This window comes from Giraffa tippelskirchi, chromosome 14 (assembly GCF_054371585.1).
Source record: "Giraffa tippelskirchi isolate mGirTip1 chromosome 14, T2T-mGirTip1v1.2.pri, whole genome shotgun sequence".
Classification (NCBI taxonomy): Eukaryota; Metazoa; Chordata; class Mammalia; order Artiodactyla; family Giraffidae; genus Giraffa; species Giraffa tippelskirchi.
In genome coordinates, this window is record NC_137288.1 from 35375385 (window position 1) to 35401287 (window position 25903).

The 25903-nt window shown below is 41.4% G+C and overlaps 1 protein-coding gene across 50 annotated transcripts in view; it reads right to left on the reverse strand.

Annotated features, from left to right (window-relative positions):
- Nucleotides 1-25903, reverse strand: part of DTNA (dystrobrevin alpha) — a 433073-nt gene that overhangs the window by 112262 nt on the left and 294908 nt on the right. For all 50 annotated transcript variants that reach the window (XR_014074807.1, XR_014074805.1, XR_014074810.1 and 47 more), the window contains one exon: nt 24980-25060. Coding sequence is in view for 41 of the 50 variants with exons in the window: in XM_081562501.1 (XP_081418627.1) it covers nt 24980-25060 (81 nt within the window). In the remaining 9 variants the exon portion in view is untranslated. The remainder of the gene's footprint in view (nt 1-24979; nt 25061-25903) is intronic.

Below are 25903 nucleotides of genomic sequence, written 5' to 3' on the forward strand. Positions count from 1 at the left end.
CTAAACAGTCGGGTGGGGATACAGACCTGCCTCACAACTGCACAGATAATCAGAAATCATGACTTACTGTGACAGACAGGGTGCTAGGTACAAAACCAGATTAGTATATGGTCATGAAGAGGCCACAAGAACAAGATAAGGTGGAGAAGCACTATAGCTGCAATAACGATTCGGTCTGGATGCTGAGACATGGGTTTTAAACAGCACAGTGACATGATCAGTAATGCAGCTTAAAAATATCATTTCTGACAATGAGGAAAGAAGGGAAGAATATGGACAGGTATGTATGTGGAAGTCGCTAGAACCTACTGTTTTATCCAAGTAAGGCACTGTGGCATTTTCGCACAGGGGGTGGCAGTCCACAGAAAGACTGCAATCATGCTGTTATATGTACTTATTTTCTAGGAGTGGCAGAGTGGAAAGGATACAGATGTTGCCATCACAAAGACTGAGGTTTTACTCCTGGCTCCACTAATAACTGTAAAACTGTGGGCAAGTTATTTCACCTCAATACATTTTATTGGGCTTTACATAGGTGGTGTTAGTGGTAAAGAACCCACCTGCCAATGCAGGAGATGCAAGAGATGCAAGTTCGATCCCTGGGTTGGGAAGATCCCCTGGAGGAGGGCATGGCAACCCACTCCAGTATTCTTGCCTGGAGAATCCCATGGACAGAGGAGCCTGGCAGGCTACAGTCCTTAGGGTAGCAAAGAGTCAGATACAACTGAAGCAGTTTAGCATGCACGCATACATTTATTATTCCTTTTTTAGAAATGATGAAACTAATACCACTCAGAGGGAGTTGTGGTGAGGATAAAACAGAAAAGGTATACAAAGTGCTGACCACAGGGCTTGGCACATAATAGATACTTAACAAATGATAGCTATTAGTGTTAAACAACTTCTGATCTGCAGCAGTAATATTCTATTATTAATTTAGAAAATTTACTATGAATCCAAACCTAAGTTTTAGCCCAGTACTCCAAATTCAGTAAACTAATTAACAGATAAAGTTTGGCATACATTATGTAGGTGATGGTTTCCCTGGTGGCTCAGCAGAAAAGAATCTGCCTATGATGCAAGAGACATGGGTTCGATCTCTGGGTCAGAAAGATCCCCTGGAGAAGGAAATGGCAATGCACTCCAATATTCTTGCCTGGAGAATTCCATGGACTGAGGAGCCCAGGGACCTACAGTCCGCGAGGTTGCAAGAGTCAGACATGACTTAGCAACTAAACCACCACCACCATGTAGGTGACATAAAAGAAGCACAAACCACACATCTCAGCCACAAAAGCAGATAGCTTTTCAGTGTGGTTGTCATATATTCTGAGTTAGTGGAGTTTGAATTGATTTCACTGTAATTAGAGACCTTGTGAGGAAGGCCTGCTTTCATACAGGTTTTTTTGTAAACTATTTTATTGGTAACTACTTTGAGAGGTTCAGGTCACAGTGCATAGGGGTACAGGTCCCCGGGCAGTTGGTTGGGTTTCTTTGATTATCTATCTATTATGACCTTGAGCCAGTCACTCAATGTCTGTAAGTGTCAGTTTCCTCATCTGTAAAATGTGGGTCATTGTGGGAAACAAACAAGATAACCCATGTAAAGCACTTCACTTAGTGCCTAGTGCATAATATGCATTCAATATCTGTTAATTACTATTGAAAAAAGGTAAGCATCACAAGCCTTTTGCTTAATTAAATAAGAACATTAAGAAATGTGCTAAGTTGACAGTCATTAGGGAGTTACTAAGAGGCTCTGTTTCAAAGGTCTTCTCATGTTCCTGCTCAGTCGTCAGTCATGTTTGACTCTCGTTGACTCCATGGACTGTAGCCCTCCAGTCTCCTCTGTCCATGGGATTTCCCAGGCAAGAATACTGGAGTGGGTTTCCATGCCCTCCTACAGGGGATCTTCCTGACCCAGGGATCAAACCTGGGTCTCCTGCGCCTCCTGCATTGGCAGCCAGATTCTTTACCACTGAGTCACCTGGGAAGCCCCTTTAAAGGTCTGCAGTTGTATAAATATACTACTTACGGTTGAGCTGTCAAATCATTACCTGTGGCGGATTAATGTCAATGTATGGCAAAACCACTATAATATTGTAAGGTAATTAGCCTCCAATTAAAATAAATAAATGTATCAAAAAAAAAAAAGAAAATGAGGAATTTATTTAAGTCATGCAGTAATGACTGTACAACACTAGATGGCACTGTGCACACTTTATTAAATATCCATCAAGCTTCAACTGTCCATCACAGAGCACCTGCTATTACACAAGTGATTAGAAGTGGGGTTTCCTCATCTATATAACTGCATACATTTTATGCTAACATACTAGATAAGGCATCAGTTTGCATAGTGAAATTATTTATTTAACATTAACCATGTCAAGAATAAACAAAATGTATTCTTAAAAGTAGTATTTAGTACTTCACAGAATCTTAAAAATAATATATGTTAATTTCATACATTTATATTAAATCCTCACAGTTTGTCTTTATAAATAAACGGAAATAGACAAAGTTTCAATTTTGCTGTTTAGTTGCTGAGTCGTGTCCAACTCTGTGACCCCATGGACTGTAGCCCACCTAGGCTCCTCTGTCCATGAAATTCTCCAGGCAAGAATACTAGGGTGGGTTGCCATTTCCTTGTCCAGGAGATCTTCCCAACTCAGGGACTGAACCTGGGTCTAGATAGAAATTACTGATGTCATAAACTTGATTAGCATAAAGAGAATCATATAAATAGGGTAAAATATGAGAGAGAGGGTACATCAAGGATAGGAAAATCAAAAGACAGCTCATGAAATAAATCTCAAAATTCCCAAGCCCAAATTCTACCACTTAATGATTCCAAAACTTAGGAGGATGGGAAAAGGTTTTGACAAAGCTCTCCAGGTAATTGCGACGATCACTGACTGATAAACCTTTAGAAGGCTCTCGAAGGCGCTGCAGCAGGGGAGGGTCAATAACCATCATTTCCTAGTGACTTCACCTCAGAATGGTGGTTCTGACCGGGCCCGCACACTGGACTCACCTACAAATCTGTAAAATAGCTCCCAGGTGATGCGGACCCAGGAGTTGCAAGACACTAGGCTTGTTAGAAATGCAGACCCTCAGGTCCCCACCTCAGGACGAGAGAATCAGAATCTGCATTGTAACAACCTCCCCAGGCAGTTTGTATTCATGTTAAAGGCTCTCAGTCTCTAGTTCTCAGTCCTCTGGCATCAAGACAGCCTCCTAAGTCCTAATAGGTGTGAGGTACATTACAAGAAGCTGGAAACTATCAATTAGTTCATGCAGTTTAAGAATGATTTCTATAATTATGTCTGTGAACAAAAAGAGAACAAAGAACGTCTGCTACACATCATCCGGTTTTACAAGGATTAAGTCGCAACCCTTGCAATCAGCCACTGACAATATGCCCTGCAGCATCAAATACAAGATGAGGCATTCTATGTTTTGGATAAGTGGGTATCTGGGTACCTAGATAGTTAAGATGCATATCTCAGGAAGAATTTCAATGACGCAAGATTCTTGCACCTTCCCATCCACAGAAAAATACTAAAATCATTAACTTGAGATATCTGTTTTATGTGACTAACAGTAATCTTTTACCCAGGTGTATGCTTGACATCACGTATTTTCCAGCTAAAAAATTCACAGATATATGAATAATATGTAATATACAATATATGAATTAATACATATTCATATGGGTTTCTCCAGTGGCTCAGCAGTAAAGAATTCACCTGCAATCCAAGAGACTTGGTTACTAGGGCTTGATCCCTGGATGGGGAAGACCCCCTGGAGGAGGAACTGGCAAACCACTCCAGTAGTCTCGCCCAGAAAATCCCATGGACAGAGGAGGCTGGTGGGCTATAGTCCATGGGGTCGCAAAAGAGTCAGACCCGACTGAGTGACTAAATAACAACAATATATTTAATATATGAATATATAATACATATCCATACTACATCTTTGGAGCAATTCCTCAGACCTGTGTCCTGGACTATAGTCCTCAGTTAAGACCCTGAATAAAATTTAAACTCACAACTTTTACATTGTGTGTTTTCCTTTAAGTTCACACACTGTTTTAGAAAGGTTAGAGATTAAGATCTAAATTTATATCAGCATTATGCTGTGCTTTCCTAATTAGGAGAAAAGGAAATTGCAGGCTGGGAATTGAACATAATCTGTCGAAACGCCATTGGGAGTATATATATCCTCTAGTGTATAGACAGCGTGTGCACACCAATACACACGCTCTGTCAGCCCCCAAGCACCCTTGCCACTGATTCTTAAAGTGATGGTGACTGTCATCTGAGACTTTGTTATGACTTGTTTTTCCACCTCTGAGACATGCAGGTGAAAACAGGGAGAGTTCCGCTGTTAACTTACTCACACAATCCCACTGCAAAAGAGACTGGTTGTTTCTGCTGAGAATTCATCCAACTCTCCCCTCCCTGGACCTAAATTTCCTGACCTACAGGAAAATTCCCAGCATGAATTTCCCCTTGTAATCACACTCTCCCGATCATGAGCACCAAGTTTGGGTGGTATTTCTGCCTAGTTTATATTGTGGGTTTGGTGCCAAATTGTGCTCTTTCATACAGCAGAACCTGAGAATATGCTTGTAGAAAAGCTAATTATGCAGATTCATTCTTTCAGTTGTCCAATAAATTCTGATTCCCTTAGCACTGAAACGTGAGCACACGTGAGCATGCATTGTCTTTTTCCTGTGTAGCTCTCAAACGGCAAGTTGCATTCAGGGTTCTAAATGCCAAGTAGACTTTAAGTAAAAATGTTTTTAAGGAGTTTCATGTGTGAGTCAGGCTGCCAGAGGGGTGGGGTGTGAGGAGGTGAGGAAAGAAACATATCCCCTTGCAAGTGCCAGGAATGACTTTGGGGTCCTCTTCAAACTCAGTGCCCCAAGCCACTGATGAGCCTTCTTCCTTAGCCTTCTACTGCAGAGAATAAAACTTCATTCATATGTTAATTACTTATTCAGCCCTTATTATGTGGCAGCTCTGTTTTGGGTTCTAGAATTAGCGTGAACAAGACAGGCAAGTCCCTGATCATATAGAACTTGTAGGTAGTGAAGAATAGAGATATTTAACAAACAAGTGCATTAAGTATACGACAACAATCTATTTTTTTTTATAATGAAAAAAAAATGGACCTAATAGATTTGGACTCAAGTCTTTCTTCATTTGTACAATAAGAATAATAATATTCCTCTTTCTTACCTTTTAAGTCCTGGGAATAACAAAGATGGAAAACAGTAAAAGTGTAAAGCACTGCTGCTGCTTCTAAGTCACTTCAGTCGTGTCTGACTCCTAGTGACCCCATGGATTGCAGCCTACCAGGCTCCCCCATCCATGGGACTTTCCAGGCAAGAGTACTGGAGTGGGGTGCCATTGCCTTCTCCTATATATATATATATATGCATTACTCTTATTTTTGAGAGAAAAGAGGCATTAAAATTTACAGTCACATTCAGATAGAATTATAAAAATCCTCTCCAAATTCTTTCAATTCTTTGCTCCACTCAGTCAGTTATAAAGTTATTTGTCCCTTAATACAAACTTTTTTCCCCTATAATTTCATGTTTGTTTTCCTCTTAACTGATAAAATGTTATAAAAACCCATGGGAGACTGTATCACAGTGATGACTAGTTTAGTTCACTTTCAGACCAAATATTTACATTGAAATTAAGAGAGCATCAGCTTATGAGAAAAAAATTTCAATGTATCACTATTTACCATACATCTATTGTATGTGCAGGCATTGACATATGGAGAAAGACTGCCATATGCTTATATATACACAGTTGGAAAACAAAGCAAGAAATGAGATTCCATAGAGAAGACTCTTGAGAATCCCTTGGACTGCAAGGAGATCAAACCAGTCAATCCTAAAGGAAAACAACCCTGAATACTCATTGGAAGGACTGTTGCTGAAGCTGAAACTCCAATACTTTGGCCACCTAATGTGAAGAGCCAACTCACTGGAAAAGACCCTGATGCTGTGAAATATTGAAGGCAAAAAGAGAAGAGGGTGACAGAGGATGAGATGTTTGGATAGCATCACCGATTCAATGGACATGAATTTGAGCAAAGACGAAGAGATAGTGGAGGACAGAGGAGGCTGGCCTCTACTGTCCATGGAGTCTCAAAGAGTCAGACATGACTTGGTGACTGAAAAACAACAACAATATTTTTGAAAGAAGTTAGACCCAACTAGAAACTTTAAAGATTCTACAACACATCACATGTTTAATGTGACTTGTGATTTAACACAATGAGACTCTGGCCATAAAAGAGCTTGTAATTCCCATGGGAGAGACACATTCAGAAGGCCTAATTGAAGTTCTATAAGAGACACTCTATTATCAAAAGTCTGTATTCATAGGGCAGATTAAAAAAAAACAACACTGCTAGAACTCAGCATACTGGGATGCTACCGTGGGCTGGAGACTTTGGAAAGGTTTTAGAGGAGGAGGAAGCAGGGATCAAGCTGGTTCATAAATCACAGCAGTATATGAATACACGGAGATGAGTTTGGGGGGGAGGGGGGCATACCCCAGGAAGAAAACCATCAAGGAACCAATGGCAGAGAGCACTGAGTGAACGTGGTATAACTGGATCCTGACCATTCAGGTATGACCTAGATCAAATCCCTTATGAGTATACAGTGGAAGTGACAAATAGATTTAAGGGACTAGACCTGATAGACAGAATGCCTGATGAACTATGGACAGAGGTTCGTGACATTGTACAGGAGACAGGGATCAAGAAAATCCCCATGGAAAAGAAATGCAAAAAAGCAAAATGGCTGTCTGAGGAGGCCTTACAGATAGCTGGGAAGAGAAGAGAAGCGAAAAGCAAAGGAGAAAAGGAAAGATATTCCCATCTGAATGCAGAGTTCCAAAGAATAGCAAGGAGAGATAAGAAAGCCTTCCTCAGTGATCAGTGCAAACAAATAGAGGAAAACAACAGATTGGGAAAGACTAGAGACCTCTTCAAGAAAATTAGAGATACCAAAGGAACATTTCATGCAAAGATAGGCTCGATAAAGGACAGAAATGGTATGGACCTAACAGAAGCAGAAGATATTAAGAAGAAGTGGCAAGAATACACAGAAGAACTATACAAAAAAGATCTTCATGACCCAGATAATCACGATGGTGTGATCACTCACCTAGAGCCAGACATCCTGGAATGGGAAGTCAAGTGGGCCTTAGAAAGCATCACTACGAACAAAGCTAGTGGAGGTGATGGAATTCCAGTTGAGCTATTTCAAATCCTCAAAGGTGATGCTGTGAAAGTGCTGCACTCGATATGCCAACAAATTTGGAAAACTCAGCAGTGGCCACAGGACTGGAAAAGGTCAGTTTTCGTTCCAATCCCAAAGAAAGGCAATGCCAAAGAATGCTCAAACTACCGCACAATTGCACTCATCTCACATGCTAGTAAAGTAATGCTCAAAATTCTCCAAGCCAAGCTTCAGCAATACGTGAACCGTGAACTTCCAGATGTTCAAGCTGGTTTTAGAAAAGGCAGAGGAACCAGAGATCAAATTGCCAATATCCGCTGGATCATCGAAAAAGCAAGAGAGTTCCAGAAAAACATCTATTTCTGCTTTATTGACTATGCCAAAGCCTTTGGCTGTGTGGATCACAATAAATTGTGGAAAATTCTGAAAGAGATGGGAATACCAGACCATCTGACCTGTCTCTTGAGAAACCTGTATGCAGGTCAGGAAGCAACAGTTAGAACTGGACATGGAACAACAGACTGGTTCCAAATAGGAAAAGGAGTACGTCAAGGCTGTATATTGTCACCCTGCTTATTTAACTTATATGCAGAGTACATCATGAGAAACGCTGGGCTGGAAGAAACACAAGCTGGAATCAAGATTGCCGGGAGAAATATCAATAACCTCAGATATGCGGATGACACCACCCTTATGGCAGAAAGTGAAGAAGAAATCAAGATTGCCGGGAGAAATATCAATAACCTCAGATATGCGGATGACACCACCCTTATGGCAGAAAGTGAAGAAGAACTAAAGAGCCTCTTGATGAAGGTGAAGGATGAGAGTGAAAAAGTTGGCTTAAAGCTCAACGTTCAGAAAACTAAGATCATGGCATCTGGTCCCATCACTCCATGGGAAATAGATGGGGAAACAGTGGAAACAGTGTCAGACTTTACTTTTTTGGGCTCCAGAATCACTGCTGATGGTGACTGCAGCCATGAAATTAAAAGACGCTTACTCCTTGGAAGGAAGGTTATGGCCAACCTAGATAGCATGTTTAAAAGCAGAGACATTACTTTGCCAACAAAAGTCCGTCTAGCCAAGGCTATGGTTTTTCCAGTGGTCATGTATGGATGTGAGAGTTGGACGGTGAAGAAAGCTGAGCACTGCAGAATTGATGTTTTTGAACTGTGGTGTTGGAGAAGACTCTTGAGAGTCCCTTGGACTGCAAGGAGATCCAATCAATCCATCCTAAAAGAGATCAATCCTGGGTGTTCATTGGAAGGTCTGGTGTTGAAGCTGAAGCTCCAATACTTTGGGCACCTCATGCGAAGGGTTGACTCATTGGAAAAGACCCTAATGCTGGGAAGGATTGGGGGCGGGAGGAGAAGGGGACGACAGAGGATGAGATGGTTGGATGGCATCACCGACTCGATGAACATGGGTTTGGGTAGACTCCGGGAGTTGGTGATGGACAGAGAGGCCTGGCGTGCTGCAATTCATGGGTTCGCAGAGAGTCGGACACGACTGAGCGACTGAACTGAACTGATATTGACCTGACTGGGTCAGTGGAGTTTGTGCTGGGGTTTACTGGAAAGCAGGGTCTATTCCTTTGTAACCTTTTCTCTTGCCCAGTGTATAAGACTTCTCTAATTTTTAGTTAGTACATGAAGAGATTGAGGATGTATCCTGCAAAGTTTAATGCTGAGTTTCATTTTCCAACTACCATGTCAGCTAATTCAGATCCCTAGCTACAGCCAACCAGCCCAGCAGCGGAAACCAGCAGTGATCCTTGACCAGTGAGTGGGCCTCAATTGTGTTCTCTGATTCCACAGGCCTGGAGCATGGCCAGGGCACCCACCCCCATGTTTAAGCAGCTCCTAAGGTTATTTTGAAGGACAAGGAAGCTTGAGAACCACTGCCATGGAGCAAGAGTTAAAGGATGGAGCCAGATGAGAGACAGAAAGAAGAGAAAATTGATGCTTATTTGAGTCAGACGAATTCATTTTAAAGTATCATGGGAATCCCAGGAACACTGAGGTGGAGAAAGCCATGTGCAAATTAGCCAGTTAACATTTTTCAAGTAAATAATTTATTTTTATGCCTTTATTTAGGTCTTTGATCATGACAGACAGTGTTTAAAAAGTTGTCAGGGAGGAACTCAGCTAAGTGGTATGTTTTGCCAAGGTCAACAAATGTGTTTTGATGTGATTACATTGAACATATTAGCCATCATTCACATTACCCAAACACTGAGTTCAGAAAGCAAATGTTAGTAAAAGACAATTTGCAGACTTGATCTCCATTAGTGAGCCATGAGCTATATACCTTTCTAAAATATGAATCTAAACAACACCAAATATTTTATACTTCCAAACTCAACCCCTTCCTGGCTCCCAACACATGCTTTTATCACCAAGATTGTTCTCTTTGTTAAGGATCCTTGGGGAGAACCATCATTTCTTACAAACATAACATTTTAGTGTCACTTTAATTTCCTAGTTAAGGTGGATGATGTAACTGAACATCAGGGGAAGGCCCACAATATATTTTTGGTGTAAAATCAAACAGTATTCTGCCAGTCCTCAAAGGCTCTGGCAGTACATCCATCGCCTATAGGAAAAAGTATTCAGTTTTCCTTAAATTGTGTTTGTAGACTTGCACCATTATTCAAAATGAGGTATAATAATCATTGGCCTAATAGATGTCATACTGTAAATTAAATTTAACTAAGTTCAATTGAACAGGCATTTATTAAGCCTATTATTTTTCAAAGTATTGTACCAAGCAGTGTAAAAATAATGAGGAGGTAAATGAAAAGAAAGATCTGAACAATAATTTCTCACTGCAAGTGTTAACTTTGTTCAGAATATATTTAGTAACCTTAGAAGTGAGAGAACCTAGTGTCTTCTCTCCTCTCTGGGTAGTCATTTTAGATTTCACTAGATAACTCTGCATAGGTTCCTTCAATGTGCCCTTACTTTATATCCTACATTCTACTGCTGTATTTTGGGCTTTTGTTGCCTTCTACTCAGATTATTACAGCAAGCCTTCTCACTTGTCTCACTCCAGTTTTGCCCTTTTCCATCTGTCCTAAGGAATATCATCAGGCTCAGTTCTGGTTATGCCATCCTCTGGGTAAATTCAAGCTTCTAAGCGTTAAAAGCAAAGCTTGGACTTGAGTCTTGTCATCTACGTCCTCAGCTCCCACTAGTATCTAGCTTCTCCTGAGTCCTGTGCTTCGGCCATATGGAACGCCGCACAGTTCTGGAATGTGCCCTTGGCTTTCTCCAACGAGCCTTTACTCAGCCCTCTCCCTTCATCAGGCATAGTCTCCAGTCTGCCATCTTTCAAGATGTCATGTACTTGTGTGCCCTGAGGAAACCCCTTCTGATACCTTCAGGTGGAATTACTCGCTCCCTTTTTGCTCCCAGACACACTCACAATCTATTAGCACATTTATTATGACACTCTGCAGTCATTAATGGACACAGTTGTTCCTGCCACTTTTTAGATAAGCCCTTGATTGGACTTCAGGGGAGAGAAGAGACTTCGAAATGATGAAGTAAATTTTATGGTGAGGGTCATAGGAGAAAAGGGTCGTTGGGTTTCACCAGATTCTCCCAAAGACTGTTGTTATCATTTAGTCACTAAGTCATGTCTAACTCTTTTGCGACCCCATGGACTGTAGCCCACCAGACTCCTCTATCCATGGGATTTCCCAGGCAAGAATACTGGAGTGGGTTGCTGTTTCCTTCTCCAGAGGATCTTCCTGACACAGGGATCAAACCCATATCTCTTGCTTGGAGGTGGATTCTTTACTACTGAGGCACCCGGGAAGCCCACATTTAGTAAGCAGAGATATTACTTTGCTGAGAAAGGTCCGTCTAGTCAAAGCTATGGTTTTCACTAGTTATGTATGGATGTGAGAGTTGGACCACAAAGAATGCTGAGTGCCAAAGAATTGATGCTTTTGAACTGTGGTGTTGGAGAAGAGTCTTGAGAGTCCCTTGGACTGCAAGGAGATCCAACCAGTCCATCCTAAAGGAGATCAGTCCTGGGTGTTCATTGGAAGGACTGATGTTGAAGCTGAAACTCCAGTACTTTGGCCACCTGATGCAAAGAGCTGACTCACCGGAAAAGACCCTGATGCTGGGAAAGATTGAAGGTGGGAGGAGAAGGGGCCGACAGAGGATGAGACGGTTGGATGGCACCACTGACTCGATGGACATGAGTTTGAGCAAGCTCTGGGAGTTGGTGAAGAACAGGGAAGCCTGGCATGCTATAGTCCATGGGGTTGCAAAGAGTTGGACACGACTGAAAGATTGAACTGACCCATTAGAAAAGTGCATTAATGTAAGAATATATTCCAAAATATTTACAGCATTCATCACTTGGGAGTGAGATTTCAGGTATTTACTTTCTTCATAGTTTTCTGAATTTTTGTGAGTACATGTGTATACAGTGAACATTTGTTACTATTAAGTGGTGTACACTTTCATAGTTAGGTAAAATATTTACTTTAAGCAATTTACAATTTTATAGCACCAGAAACAAGAAAACCTCTAAATTACACGGACATTTTGACAATGGCTAATGTGCACATAGCAAAGATACACGGGGAAAAGCTGAAGAATCATAGCACTAAACTATAAGCAACTGGACAACATGGACAACTATTTCTTGGTTTTCTTCATAAGGAGATCAAACCTGTCAATCCTGAAGGAAATCAACCTTGAATATTCATTGGAAGGACTGATGCTGAAGTTAAAGCTGCAATACTTTGGCCATCTGATGGGAAGAGCTCACTCATTAGAAAAGACCCTGATGTTGGGATAGACTGAAGGCAGGAGGAGAAGGGGATGACAGAGGACAAGATGGTTGGATGGCATCACTGACTCAATGGACATGAATTTGAGCAAGCTCTGGGAGATGGTGAAGGACAGGGAAGACGGACATGCTGCAGTCCATGGGGTCACAGAGTCGGACATGACTGAGAGACTGAACAAAAACAATTTGCATAATACCTTGTTAAAGCTGGGTTGATGATGCTTGGTGAGTGGAATAAGGTAGAACACCTACTGTTTGCCAGATGCTACATATAATCCTGAGAAGCTCTCCCTTTATTTCAATATTCTAAGAAAGCTCAGTGAGATTCCTTAAGCAAGGTTTTCACAGGACCTTTATTACTCCTTATATACTATGACTTCAGCAGGTGGCCAGAATACTAGATGCCAGAAGCCACATTTCCAAAGAAAGAGCATCCATGGGGCTGGCTTGAGGAACTGTCTTCTACACTTCCCTGATGGCTGTTGCTCTCAGTGATCCTGCATCATCTGCTTATTCCACCAAGATGAAGGCTAATAGACAAAGCACACAGGGACGTGGAGGACTGGGGAAGCAGAAATTAGTTGGGAACCACTGCTTTTTTCTGCACTCTGTCCTGTGTAAATATATAATTAATTGTGTTTGTACGATGAGAGTCAAATAATGGAGTGGAAGGCAGAAAATGCACTCCCTTCACCCATTTAGAACTGGAGAAGGAAAAGGCAACCCTCTCCAGTATTCTTGCCTGGAGAATTCCATGGATAGAGGAGACAATCCATGGGATCGTATAGTGAAGTGAAAGTGAAGTCGCTCAGTCGGGTCCGACTCTTTGCGACCCCATCGACTGCAGCCTACCAGGCTCCTTTGTCCATGGAATTTTCCAGGCAAGGGTACTGGAGTGGGTTTCCATTTCCTTCTCCAGGGGATCTTCCTGACCCAGGGATCAAACCTGGGTCTCCCGCATTGCAGGCCGATGCTTTACCATCTGAACCACCAGGGAAGACACAAGTGAGACACACACACACACACACACACACACACACACACACACACACACACACACACACACACTTAGAAAATAGCTCTAACCCAGTTTCCTAGTGCATGACCAGTTATTTGGAAGATGGGTTAGGAGAACTCCTCACCTAGGGTGAGGAGAGCTCTTGGATAGCTCATCAGCAGTACAGATTATTTATAGGTGTCCTGAGTTAGGTCAAGAAATGAGAAGTGTATCTTTCATTAAAAAGGAAAAATCTTTAAAAATCAATGGAAAATACCGATGAGAAAATCTGTAAAGCAGAAAGCCAAGGTACACAGCAGTGATGTTTTACACTACCCTTTTGTGTCTTTTCAAGATATTGGCTCCATTTCTTTTTCTCCATCCCCTGCGGGAGTGACCATCATGACACAGACTTTGACCAGCTTGGTGCAGCTGCAACTGGATAGCACTTTGCCTTAGGCTCCGAAGTTCCAGCACAAATAGCAGACCCTGCCTGATTTGCGCACAGTGCAACCCAGAAGCTCTGGGGCGGTAACTCCGCCCCGTGGGCCACCCTTGGCCAATACAGGACAGAGTAGCTGGATTGGTGCCTCCTTCTTTTCACCCCGGGTGGATAGTTCGTGGAACTTTTCACAAGGTTCCTCAGAAGTGCCTGCACTATCAGCTTTCCTTCCTCCTTCTTTGGGTTCACTCTCCAAACCAACTGCTTCCACGCGAGTCTTATTGTGGAGTCTGCTTTCTGGGGAAACACACGCTCAAGCACTGATTCTAATCAAGTCCCTACCCATCACCGATCGGACCCTCCCAGAATAATAAATGAGAACAAAATGATGATTATGACGACGTTCTAAGTAGATTCTGTTCTGTCATACAAAGTTTCCTCAAGGTAATCTTCTCCACGATATAACATCACTATCTTATTCATCAGTGTTGAATTTGAAATGAATTGTACTTGACCTTACACTGAAGTTCATTATTTTCTTCTGAGAAACTAAGCTAATTGAGGGCGTGCTAAGTCCCTTCAGTCATTTTTGACTCTTTGTGATCCTATGGACTGTAGCCTGCCAGGTTTCTCTGTCCATGGGATTCTTCAGGCAAGAATACTGGAGTGGGTCGCCATGCCCTCCTCCAGGGGATCGTCCCGACCAAGAGATTGAACCGGTGTCTCTTGTATTTCCTGCATTAGCAGGCAGGTTCTTTACCTCTATCACCACCTGGGAAGCCAAAAATTGAGGGCTGGTGTCACTATTATCAGCTTTGCAGCAGGCCTGGGGTCCTCATGATTGCATCTTGATGACAAGTCTTGACAGATATCATAGGACAGTGACTCTGTTTATTAGGGCACTTGGCTAATATTTGGGCTTCTCTGGTGGCCCAGACAGTAAAGAATCTGCCTTCAATGCAGGAGATGTGGGTTTGATTCCTGGGTTGGGAAGATCCTATGAAGAAGGGAACGGCAAGCCACTCCAGTATTCTTGTCTAGGAAGTCCAATGGACAGAGGAGCCTGGTGGGCTACAGTCCATAGGCTTGTGGGCTACAGTCCATAGGGTTGTAAAGAGTGGAACAGGACTGAGCGACTTTCAATTTGTGCTAGTATTTGGAAGTTAGAAATTGAGTTCTCAATAATATGATTTTATTTGATATTTTTCCAAGAGAAGCCACTCCGCATCCCTTGTATTATGTACTCCTCACTCAGATCAAACAGAACTTTACAATTCCTGATGGAAAATGAGGTAAAACAGAAGTCTTAGTACAACATCATGAAAGAATAAAAATAGCTAGAGACTTAATCTATTTCAGTAGCTATAGATATACTTGGTTTCTTTTAATCACCAAATTTATAAGTAATATTTTTTTTTTCTTCAGAAAACAGCAATTTGCTCAGGGGGCAATAGGCTAGATATAGGTTTATTATATTAGGTTGGTGTAAATGTAATTGCAATTTCAGATCATGAATTTTAAATCATTATAACTAGGCTCAAACACATCTTTATTAATCAAAATAGGAACCATTACAATCAACACATTTCTGCCAGTGAGAAATAAGTTGGTTTATTCCTGTAGCATAAAAATCTATGCTGCAGGAGTCAATGAAATCTTGGAAAGCATTTTCTGCTTCCTGCTGGTTGTGGAAGCATTTTCCCTGTAAAAAGTTTTTGAGATGCTTGAAGAAGTGATAGCTGGTTGGCTAGAGGTCAGGTAAATATGGTGGATGAGGCAAAACTTCATTGCCCAAGTAGTTCAACTTTTGAAGCGTTGGTTGTGTGATGTTCAGTCGGGCATTGTCATGGAGAAGAATTGGGCCCATTCTGTTGACCAATGCTGGCTGCAAACATTGCAGTTTTCAGTGCATCTCATTGATTTGTTGAGCATACTTCTCAGATGTAATGGTTTCATTGGGATTCAGAAAGCTGTAGTGGATCAGACAGGTAGCAGACCACCAAAGAGTGACCATTTTTTGGGTGCAAATTTGGCTTTGGAAAGTGTTTTGGAGCTTCTTCTTGGTTGACCTTCTTCTTGGTTCAGCTTCTGAGCTGGTCATTGCTGCCTATTGTATAAAAATCCACTTTTCATCACATGTCACGATCTGATTGAGAAATGGATTGTTGTTGTTGCGTAGAATAAGAGAAGATGACACTTCAAAAAGACAATTTTTTTTTTTTGATTTTCAGTCAAGTCACGATGCACTCACTTTTTCACCTTTCCAACTTGCTTCAAATGACCATAGAATGGTTGACGTTGAATTCTTGGTCAACTTCTCACGTAGTTATCAGAGAATCAGCTTTGATGATGGCTCTCAGTCGGTCATTGTCAACTTTCGATGGCTGGCCACTGCACTCCTCATTTTCAATCTCTTGTTTCCTTTGCAAAACTTCTTGACCACCACGGCCCTGTATGTTCATTAGCAGTTCCTGGGCCAAACACATTGTTGATGTTGTGAGTTGTCTCCACTGCTTTACAATCCATTTTGAACTCGAATAAGAAAATTGCTCAAATTAGCCTTTTGTCTAACATCATTTCCCTAGTTTAAAATAAGCAGCAAGTAATGAGTCATTAGCAAAAAACATAAAGTGAGAAATGTGCATTAAAATGATATAACCATCCTTATTTAGGAGTCTATTCCAATATCAAATGGCAAAGTTCAACAATGTAAAACTGCAATTACTTTTGCACCAACCTAATAGCAAAGTTTTAGGGTATATCTATATTTGATATCCACATACTCAGAAACTTTGAAGAAATAAGACACATCCTATTTATTCAAACTTCAAGTTATTCTAATACTAAACTTGTACACTAAGGAAAATTACCAGACTCCCCTCGCCACCTATGGTCTAAACATAATACTTGTTGTTTAGTTGCTTAGTCATGTCCTACTCTTTGTGACCCCATGTACCGTATAGCCCACCAAGCTCCTCTGTTCATGGAATTTCCCAGGCAAAAATACTGGAGTGGGTTGCCACTTCCTTCTCCAGAGGATCTTCCCGACACAGGGACTGAACCTTCCATTTCCTGCATTGCAGGTGTATTATTTTACCACTGAACTACCAGGGAAGCCCAAGCAGTAAATCTCAGTCCATATTTGTTGAATGAATGAATAAATGTCTGAATGTTTGTTAATAATAGTGACAAAATGCCAACAAAGCTTCACTGAGGAGGAAATCAAGGTGGTGTCAGAAAGGATTTCCCTGCATGATCACAGGTGTGGTTATGTGGGAGGGGTCATTCTTCCACCCCTGTCTTCCTGTCTTTGCTTCGTCTGTGTTTCCTGAGCCCAGGGATCCTGGGAGCAGGCTGTGGGAGAACACCCCCTGGGTGTTCCTTCATCACTCTGCTGACTGGCCCTGGGCTGATCTTGCAGGCTCCCAGGAACAGAGCTTGACAGATCACTAAGGGAAGGTCATTGCATCTCTCTCTGGCCTCCTTCAGATGGGTTTGGAGAAGCTTGAAAGGTATTCCTCCTTACATACCACTCCTTCCCAACTGATTGCAGCATTTAAGATGATGCTCTTTTCTAAACTGTGAGAGTGAAAGTGCTTAGTTGGCACAGCTTCCTGGCATAGAGAAGCAGGAGAAAAGAAAGCTGATGGATGTTACATCCAGATGCTTGGAAACAAGACTATAGGTGTCAGCTTACTTCACAGGTTGCATATGCAGTGGTAGCAGCTTGAGCAGACCAAGTTTCCAGCATTCTCTAAAAAATAAAAATACTAGCAAGAAACCTAAGCCTTGGGTCTTTAAGAGCAATTAATGGGAAGAAGTAGCTTTAATTAAACCCACACCACAAGCATAAGGGCTTTAAAATCATAGCTTTTCTCTACCAGAAATTTGCCTGATTAAGGGGAGACCTTTTTGCCATTGGTCCAGCATGCCCAGAGGGAAGCAGTGTTCCATCGCCTGGCGCACGGACATCTTTAATGGGTTTGTTTATGTTCTGCTGTCACCACCGACTTCCCCACAGGGAATTTTGGGGGAACATTATATTCTAGTGCGATCCACTTGTCTTTATTCTAAACAAGTGTCTAGAATGACTCAACATCAGGAATGAAAGTGTATATCAAACACATTTGGAAGAATACAAAGATACGTTTGCTCCAAGGGTTTGACCTCTGTCACTTATTTCCCTAACTGAACATTCCTCCTCTTCCTTCTGGCTCTTTGAGTGGAGCGAGTCCTTCTAGCTCTTCTTTTTAAATGATTTTTTTATGTGGACCATTTTAAAAGTCTTTATTGAATCTGTTGAAGTACTGTTTCTGTTTTGTTTTGGTTTTTGGCCATGAGGCACGTGGGATCTTAACTCTCCAACGAGGAATCAAACTAGCAGCCCCTGCATTGGAGGGTGAAGTTTTAACCACTGGACCTATCTTTCTCTTTTAAACACATATCTTTTGGAGGGGGTGCTATTTCTCTTGCCTGTGTTTTTACTTTCAACTTTGGGCAATGTGGTAGGCAGAATCCTAGGATGCCCTGCTTGGCCCCACCCCAAGGTTCCTGGCACGTCAAGCACGCATACCTGGTCCCAGTTATTCAATTAAACACTAATCCAGGTACTGCTGTGGGTAACTGCAGATGTAACTGAAGTACCAAATCAGTTGTCTTGAGATAGAGTATCTGGGTGGGCCTGACCTAGCACATGAGTCCTTTAAGAGCAGAGAGGTTTTTTTTTTTTTTTTCCTAGTTGGTCACAGAGGAGGGAGTCAGAGAGAAATGTGGATAAAGAAGCATATATTTATACTCTGAATGGCTGTGGGGAGCCACGTGGCAAGAGACATGATTTGCCTTTAGGTACTGAGAGCTGTCCCCACCTGACAGTCAGCAACAAACGAGGATCTCAGTCCTTCAACCATAAGGATGTGAATTCCACCAAGAGTCAGTTCACTTGGAACAGGACCCGGAGCCCCAAGATTAGAACCACAGATTCAGCCAGCACTTGAGGTCAGCCCATGAGACTCTGAGCTGAGAGTCCAGCCATGCTGGTTTGGTTTCTACCTACAGAAACTGGGTAATTATAAACGTTGTTGTTTTCAGTTGCTAAGTGTGTGGTCATTTGTTAAGCAAAGACAAAAACTGACACAGGCAAGCAGAAATCCACACACTTAAAAATGAGGCAGAGGGGCTTCTTGGCGGTCCAGTGGTTAAGACTCTGCTGCCAATGCAGGAGGTGCTGGTTCGATCCCTGGTTGGGGAACTAAGATCCCATATGCCACACAGCCAAAAAAAAAAAAAGCAAAAACAAAAAATATGAGACAAGGATGAGGAATATGTTGATACACTAGCTTGAAGAAAAATGAGTGTGATACTAGCATTTGTTAATGCAGGCTATTCCCGCAGCCTAAGACTAATCACTCGGCAGGTGAAAAGTGAATCTAGTGCAGCATATCCATTCATTCATAGCAGAGTATTTATTCAGGAACTAGGATATAGATAGCACTCACTTGGGTTAATTTTGCAGTGATAGAGAAACATTTCAGCAAATGATAACTCTATTTTTTTGGTTCACAAGAAATCCTGAAAGAAGTTTAGAGAAGTTATAGAGAAAACCATGTGTTCTGACTTTAAATGATATCTGAATGAAGGAAACCTTTACTTTTAAAAAATGTTTCATTTACTAGAGGAAAGATAGTAGAAGTCCAGAGAAAGCCCAGAGGCAAATGTATACATTTTGTCCTCTTTTTCTTTTAAACACAATTTTAATTGATATGAGTGATAGAAAATTCAGACTGTAACCAGAACTGAAGACGGTGCAGTGTCAACTGCAGGTGTCGGGGAGAGGGTCCTCTCGTCTCCTTGCTTTTTTGTTCTCACTATTAAGCAGGAGGGCTTCGAGATTTCATTGATTTCTCCTGTTGCCTTTTGTTGTTCGTGAACTTAAGGCCATGTTTCCTTGGCTCCAAAGTAATTTCTGAAAAAAGATCTGCTGACATTACAGGGTATCTGGGTCATTAACTGTGTCAGTGCTGACCGAGGAAATCATTTTCTAGTAGAAGGTGGTTATTTGTTCAAAATAAAGGCAGAGATGTGGCCATTTTCACATGTTTGTAAATGGTATATAGGGTATTTATTTTGTGGAAATTTAGCAGGATACCTGGAAGCGAAAGAGAAGACTGCTGATTAGGAAGGAGTATTGGGAATATTATAGTAGTCTCTACTTGTTCCAGTCCTCCTAGAAAATAAAATAGCCAAATTTTGTTCCCTATTTTTTGGATACATTCCTCCCTTTGTTTTCTTAGAGAATGTGCTAGTTATGGCAGGGGAGGGAGGGTGTGACAAGGTACAAAGATGAATGGCAAAGGAAAGAAGCAGAGTTGGAAAATAGAGCCTATGGAGAAATTTGAAGGAAAGAAGCAGCTTTTGCCTGAAAAAAAATTCATTTTTTTTCTAAATTGAAATATAGTTGCAGTATAATATTATATAAGTTACAAGTGTACCATAGAGTGATTCACAGGTGGCTCAGAGGTTAAAGCATCTGCCTGCAATGCAGGACACCAGGGTTCGACCCCTGGGTTGGGAAGATGCCCTGGAGAAGGAAATGGCAACCCACTCCAGTATTCTTGCCTGGAGAATCCCAGGGACAGAGAAGCCTGGCGAGCTACAGTCCATAGGGTTGCCAAGAGTCAGACACAACTGAAGCGCCTGAGCACACACGCCATCTATGCTGCTGCTGCTGCTGCTAAGTCGCGTCAGTCGTGTCCAACTCTGTGCGACCCCATAGACGGCAGCCCACCAGGCTCCGCCGTCCCTGGGATTCTCCAGGCAAGAATACTGGAGTGGGTTGCCATTTCCTTCTCCAGTGCATGAAAGTGAAAAGTGAAAGTGAAGTCGCTCAGTCGTGTCCGACTCTTCGCGACCCCATGGGCTGCAGCCTACCAGGCTCCTCCGTCCATGGGGTTTCCCAGGCAAGAGTACTGGAGTAGGGTGCCATTGCCTTCTCCGACATGTCATCTATAGTTCTTATAAAATATTGGCTGTGTTCCCTGTGTTGTACAATGTAGCTTGAAGCTTATTTTATTTATTTGCAGTTTATTTGATACCTAATAGTTTGTATCTCTTACCCTCTTAACCTTTTACTGCCCCTCCCCCCTTTCCCTTTTCCACTGATAACCACTAGTTTGTTCCTTATATCAGCAAGTCTGCTAAAAGTGGGCTTCTTACAACTCTTTTCTTCTAGCAGAGGTTAGTCAATTTTTTTTTTTTTTGTGGACCAAGAGGCACCACTGTGTTATATAGTAATACTGTGTAGATATTAAGTAGAGAAAACAAGTTTCCACATTTTTACTTATGAAGTTAAAAATATAGTAATTGAGTCCACTTTTTTAAAGGTTTTTTTTTTTTTTTTTGATATGGACCATTTTTTAAAGTCTTTATTGAATTCATTACAGTATTACTTCTGTTTTACATTTTGGTTTTTTGCCCACGAGCATGTGAGATCTTAGCTCCCTGTCCAGGCATTGAACCTGCACCCCCTACATTGGAAGGGAGAATCTTAATTACTGGACAACCAAAGAAGTCTTGGGTCCAATCTTCAAACAATGAGAAGAATGGAATTATTTCGGGAGGATAACATTTTGCTTAGTTGGGATTGTGAATCAATGTTCCCTATTATCAAATACTCATCTATGAAAACTATTCTTAGTTCATGGTTGATACAAAATAGATGCTGAGCCACATTCAGACCGCAGGCCACAGTTTTCTGGCCTCTGCTTTGGAGTTTTTCAGAACAGTGGCAATGAGCTATTCTCAGCATCCATCAGTAACTGCATTAAACAGAATGAACATGAATGTCAGTGATAGGAATCAATACTTTAGCAACAGAGTAGGCAAGGGCTGTGGGGAAGGAAATATGGGGAATTAACTCGTTCTTTTGATCTTTAAATTTAGATAAAAAAGAAATCTCCTAAAAATCTATATACCCCATGTTACACCCAGAAATATTTTTTCTAGGTGATGACTTTGTGTCAGTTTTTACATTTTTTTCTTCCATTATGTAGTTTTAAAGCTTAGTTTTGTTAATATACAAAATAAATTTTAACTGTAAATAGGGTCTGGGCCTAAAAATAAACACCCTGTTCTCAGTTAAGGTCTATTGATTTCCATGAGTAAATACAGTGTAAGAGTTTTCAATACAGCGATGCCCTTAAAAGCATACTTCCTGGATTTTTTCCTTATTTCTTTTATTGCAGAGTACACCAGGTACCATAATGCACTGTGGGTTAGGTTTTATGGCAGACAGAAAATATATTCCTCTGATAGAGGGGTATATATTCAGCATTGACTAATATGTCACATACATCAACGTTGCTGGTTATCTTCCTAAAAGGAAGACTTCAACTTTGGTGAAGATAAACCAAGCCCAATTGTGTGAGCATTTTACATGTACCTCAATACAACTGTTATATTTTTTGTCAGGAAGGAAAACTCAGCAAACACACATAGTGCTTGCAGGTAAGATTTCTAATACAGGTAGAAACAATTTTAAAATGAAACAGTTTTAGCAGAGCATTCAATATATGCTTATTTTTTTTCCCCCTTGAGCTTTAGTTTTATCTAGTTTGTATAGAATGTAATATCTTTCCTTTTTCTAAAACATATGAAGTTGATAAGGTACCTTGCAAAGCAAATAACACTTCTTTGTGTAATGTCTACTCATTCTTTAAGACTCAGCCCCGTATCTCTTGCGCCAGGAAAATCCCTGTCAGCCGCCCTCACACCCAGGTCTGGGCTCTGCCTTCCTGGTGCTCCCACACACGCTCTGCCCTTATTATACTTCCACATAGTGTTGTTTGTTTGTGTAAAAATCCATCTACCCAATTAGACTTTGGGCAACTTTAAGGCAGGGATCACATCTCATTCACTACGGCTCTATTCCTGGTACCTAGAGCAGTGCCAAACCTTTAGTTTAGGGGCTCATTATAAGCTTCCTAAATTAAGGGGTAAGTGAATGGATGCACAGAGGGATAGACAGGGATGGATCGGCACTGTTTCCCAAGAAGGTTACTGTTTTCCCCACTGTTTTCCAAAAGGGTCAATGAAGTTATGACATAATTCAGGATGTGGAATAAGGATGAGGAGAGCAGGAAATGAAAAAGGAGGTACCCAAAAAGGAGAAAGGGCCTTTGTCAGAGAGTAGGAGTGAGATGTGGCCTGTGGGTTGTTGGACCCAGTTAGGGCCAACGGTGTGAACCCTTTGTAATGCTGGCTGCATGGTTGCCTAATTAATGTGGGTCGTTTTTCTTTGCTTTTCCTTCCTTCCTCCCTTCCTCTCTTCCTTTCTCACTTTTCCTTATTTATTTAATTAGCTATGTATTTGTTCATCCTTACCATTTTGTACCATCTTTTAATTATTTTTTTGAAAGCACTCAAGATATTTTATTCTGGCATCTAATATAATTTCAGCAAAGTATTTCATAGCCTAGTTTATACAAAATGGACAAGGAGAAATATTTATTGAACATCAGTCTTGTTCTCAGAAACTTAAGTAAAACATAGAGTACATTATAAAAAATTGACTCTTCTCTGAAGAGCCCTGAATTTGATGAGTGAGAGAAAATAAGCACAATTTAATAACACCCAAGGCAATACACAACACTTCCTTACTCTTCTTCAATACTTGACAATTTATTTTCTAAAATATATGTTGATCCTGTCGCTTTCTTTCTTAGTGGAGGTCCCTGTTCACCTTTTGCTGGAACCACCAAGTTCACCATCTCTACTGAAAGTAGCCTAAGGAAGGCTCTGAGTAGCAAAGCTTTATGAGGCTAGAACTCCGTCTATATTGAGGGCCACTGGAGTGGTAATGAGAAAAAAAGTGAGGGTTCCATCACTCTTTCATTGCTGAAAACACAGAGAGATTCTTCCCTTTGTTTACATATAGATGATGGGGTTGAGGGGGGAGGGGAAGCTTTTCTTGCGGGAGCATTTTCTTGGTCCTTTAACACCAGTCCCTGAAAGGGATTTTATGACTTATCAACATGCAGGACCGCATGTACAATCCCAGGTTCCTTCCTGCATCTGTAGTTTTCTTCTATTGCATTTTGGGGAACTGGTTTAGCTTCCTGTAACGAGGCTGCCAATGCAGAGATGAAGGAGACATGGGTCCAATCCCTGGGTCGGGAAGATTCCCTGGAGGAGGAAATGGCAATCCACTCCAGTAGTCTTGCCTGGGAAATCCCATGGACAGAGGAGCCTGGTGGGCTATAGTCCATGGGGTCGCAAAAGAGTTGGACATGACTGAGCACGCATGCACAACAAGCTAAAACACATCTTTGATATTTGACCAACCTGTGTTTTTAATTCCTTCTTGTCCTGACCCAAATTTCAGCCCCATTTCTAGCTACTTGAGCTGGAGAAGAAGCTGCAGATGAACAAGCTGAGGAGTAGATGTCCCCTGTCCATTCCTGTAGCTGTAAACTGAGAAGCCTGGGGATGGAGGTGGTCCCCCCAGGGCCATAAGAAGCATTTTGCTAGAGATCCTGGGAGAGCAGAGATCGAAACGCGGCTGGTTTCCACATTTACCAAGTGCCTAATGCCCATGCTAGGTATTCAAGAACTATGTCTATGTGTGCAGGAGAACATTATGGTTTACATTTTTAAAATTCGCCCAATACTAACTAGAAAATGAGAACAGTTATTAATTTTATAGCAGTTGGTTTTCAAAAAAGAAAAGAGGAAGTTCCTACACACGAACTTGGAAGCACTCTATTCTTCAAGAGAAAATGAATGTGATAATCTGATGGAAGTACTGACCTGGCACAGAATGTGAAACTGCTCACTGACAGATGAGCCAGCTTCCTGTTACATGTTAAAATTTGGGAAAAAGTTGAAGCAAGTTTGTTTAAGTATCGTTGTCTCTTCTCTTGCTATGGTCTGATGTAAGCAAAAGTAGTTACTGCTCTGATACAAAGGACTCATTTTTGTAGTTTCAGAAAGAAACTTAAATGTTTTCCAGGAGCTTGTAAACATTTCCCTATATTTGTAAAGAAAACATATGGAGGGCTTAATATTTGATATTTTCTAAAGTTCTTGGAAGCCATTTGGAGGGCTTGGAGCTTACAATACCAAAGCTAGAGAAAAGAAGAAAACCCATCCATCCAGATTTAAACCATTCCAAGGGCAAGATACAAATCCAGAGGTTCATCTGTTCCAATACTTCAGCAGTTGAGTCATTCAGCCTTCAGAATTGTTTGGGAAAATATTTCTACCATTTGTGTATCATACTCTCTTATTGTTGTATAAACATATATATTTTTATCCATACTTGCAAGAAAGCCTACTTTTAATAAACCAAGTAACAGATGTGAACTATGGGATTCACAGGGATAGTTAGTCCAAGTAACAGATGTGAACTATAGGATTCACGGGAGTAGCTGGCCCAAGGAACTGGCATACTTACAATTGCACTTCTTCTGAACAAACCTCAACTTGCATGCTGTTCTATAGGTGGAGAGTCGGATACGATCCAGGTCTTGAGCCCCTGGGGGTAGATAAAAGGTACACATGTGGTCTGCTTGCATGTGGAAAGGAAGTGATCATGGTCATAAATGAAATAACTACAGACCTAACCGAGACATGTAATTTGACTTTCATCTTTACTAGAATGGAAGTTTAAGCCCTGAGGTCTGTCCCGTACGCCTCAGGTTCTGGAACATCAGGTTGTCGATCCTGTCCATGGGTTAAGGAACACGGGCTCAGTCCTGCGGTGTCTGCCACTTCCGAGAACAGCCAGCTCAAGTTGTGACTTAAACGCTAGGTGACACCAGATAGTAATATTATCAAATGATGATTTTAAATGCACTGTAATCTGTAACTAGAGCACGTCTGTGAGGTGAGCACAGGCTGAACATTGGGCATCTGCTCTTGGTGCCTTCAGGCCAGTTGCTTTTAGAAGCCTCAGTTTTCTCATCTGGGAAATGGGACTGACGATAATACTACTACTTACCTCACGGACTGTTGAAGGATGAATGAGTGTCTATTAATCTAAAACATTGGGAGCACTGCTTGGCACACATTACTTATGTCATTATTGTTACTCGTGTCTATCCTACAAAGCTTCCTGTCAACCTCAGAGGAGTCTCCTTTCTGAAAACACTGTTGTAGACTTGTGGTTGCCAAGGGAGTGGGGTGAGAGATGGATCAGTTGGGAGTTTGGGAATAGCAGATGCAAACTGGTATACGTATAGCATGGATAAACAGAAGGTCCTACTGTACAGCACAAGGAACTATATTCAATATCCTCTTATCAATCATAATGGAAAAGAATGTCTATATATGTATAACCGAATTACTTTGCCATACAGCAGAAATTAGCACAGCATTG